The following is a 467-nucleotide window of genomic DNA, read 5'->3' as shown; positions in this document are numbered from 1 at the left end:
GAGCCGTACCCCAGTGAGAGGCAGTGTACGTGGGACTCTACCCCAGTGAGAGGCAGTGTGTGTGGGAGACGTTCCCCAGTGAGAGTCTCCCATTGGTTGCTGAAATACTTCCGGTCTGGAATGTATCAGTTTGTCGCCTGGTAACGATCTTGTTGCAGTTTCTCGATATGTCTCTGTGCGGAGTGAAGGAACCGACCGTGAAATATCTGAAAACCAGCCCAGAGCCAGAGCCCCCTGCCCCGTCCCGGACTAGCCAGTACTATCGGGTGAAACCTGGCCTCCCCGATAGATTCGAGCATCCGAGCTGTTTCCAGGGATATGGGTACGGGTTTGGGATTTCACACCGGAGAGGGAGAGAAGGTGTGGGGTCGGGATGGACGAGAGTGAGAGAACGCCAATGTTTACGGGTGATCCCCGGGGGGAATGTGTGTCAGTATTTACAGGGGGACCCGGGGGGGGGGGGGGGG

General features: G+C 57.4%; 2 protein-coding genes across 2 annotated transcripts in view; one reads left to right on the top strand and one right to left on the bottom strand.

The window, feature by feature from the left end:
- slc2a6 (solute carrier family 2 member 6) overlaps window positions 1-467 on the bottom strand; it is a 45,578-nt gene that overhangs the window by 35,626 nt on the left and 9,485 nt on the right. The window lies entirely within an intron of this gene.
- The window catches only part of pierce1 (piercer of microtubule wall 1), a 3,834-nt gene continuing 3,499 nt past the window's right edge, over window positions 133-467 (top strand). Inside the window, exon 1 of the mRNA XM_020521122.2 lies at window positions 133-322. Within this exon, the coding sequence (XP_020376711.1) occupies window positions 168-322 (155 nt within the window). The 5' untranslated portion in view covers window positions 133-167. The remainder of the gene's footprint in view (window positions 323-467) is intronic.

This window comes from Rhincodon typus, chromosome 28 (genome assembly GCF_021869965.1).
Source record: "Rhincodon typus isolate 14 chromosome 28, sRhiTyp1.1, whole genome shotgun sequence".
Taxonomy (NCBI): Eukaryota; Metazoa; Chordata; class Chondrichthyes; order Orectolobiformes; family Rhincodontidae; genus Rhincodon; species Rhincodon typus.
The sequence above is the reverse complement of the archived record's forward strand: the minus strand, read 5'-3'. Positions and strand labels throughout refer to the sequence as shown.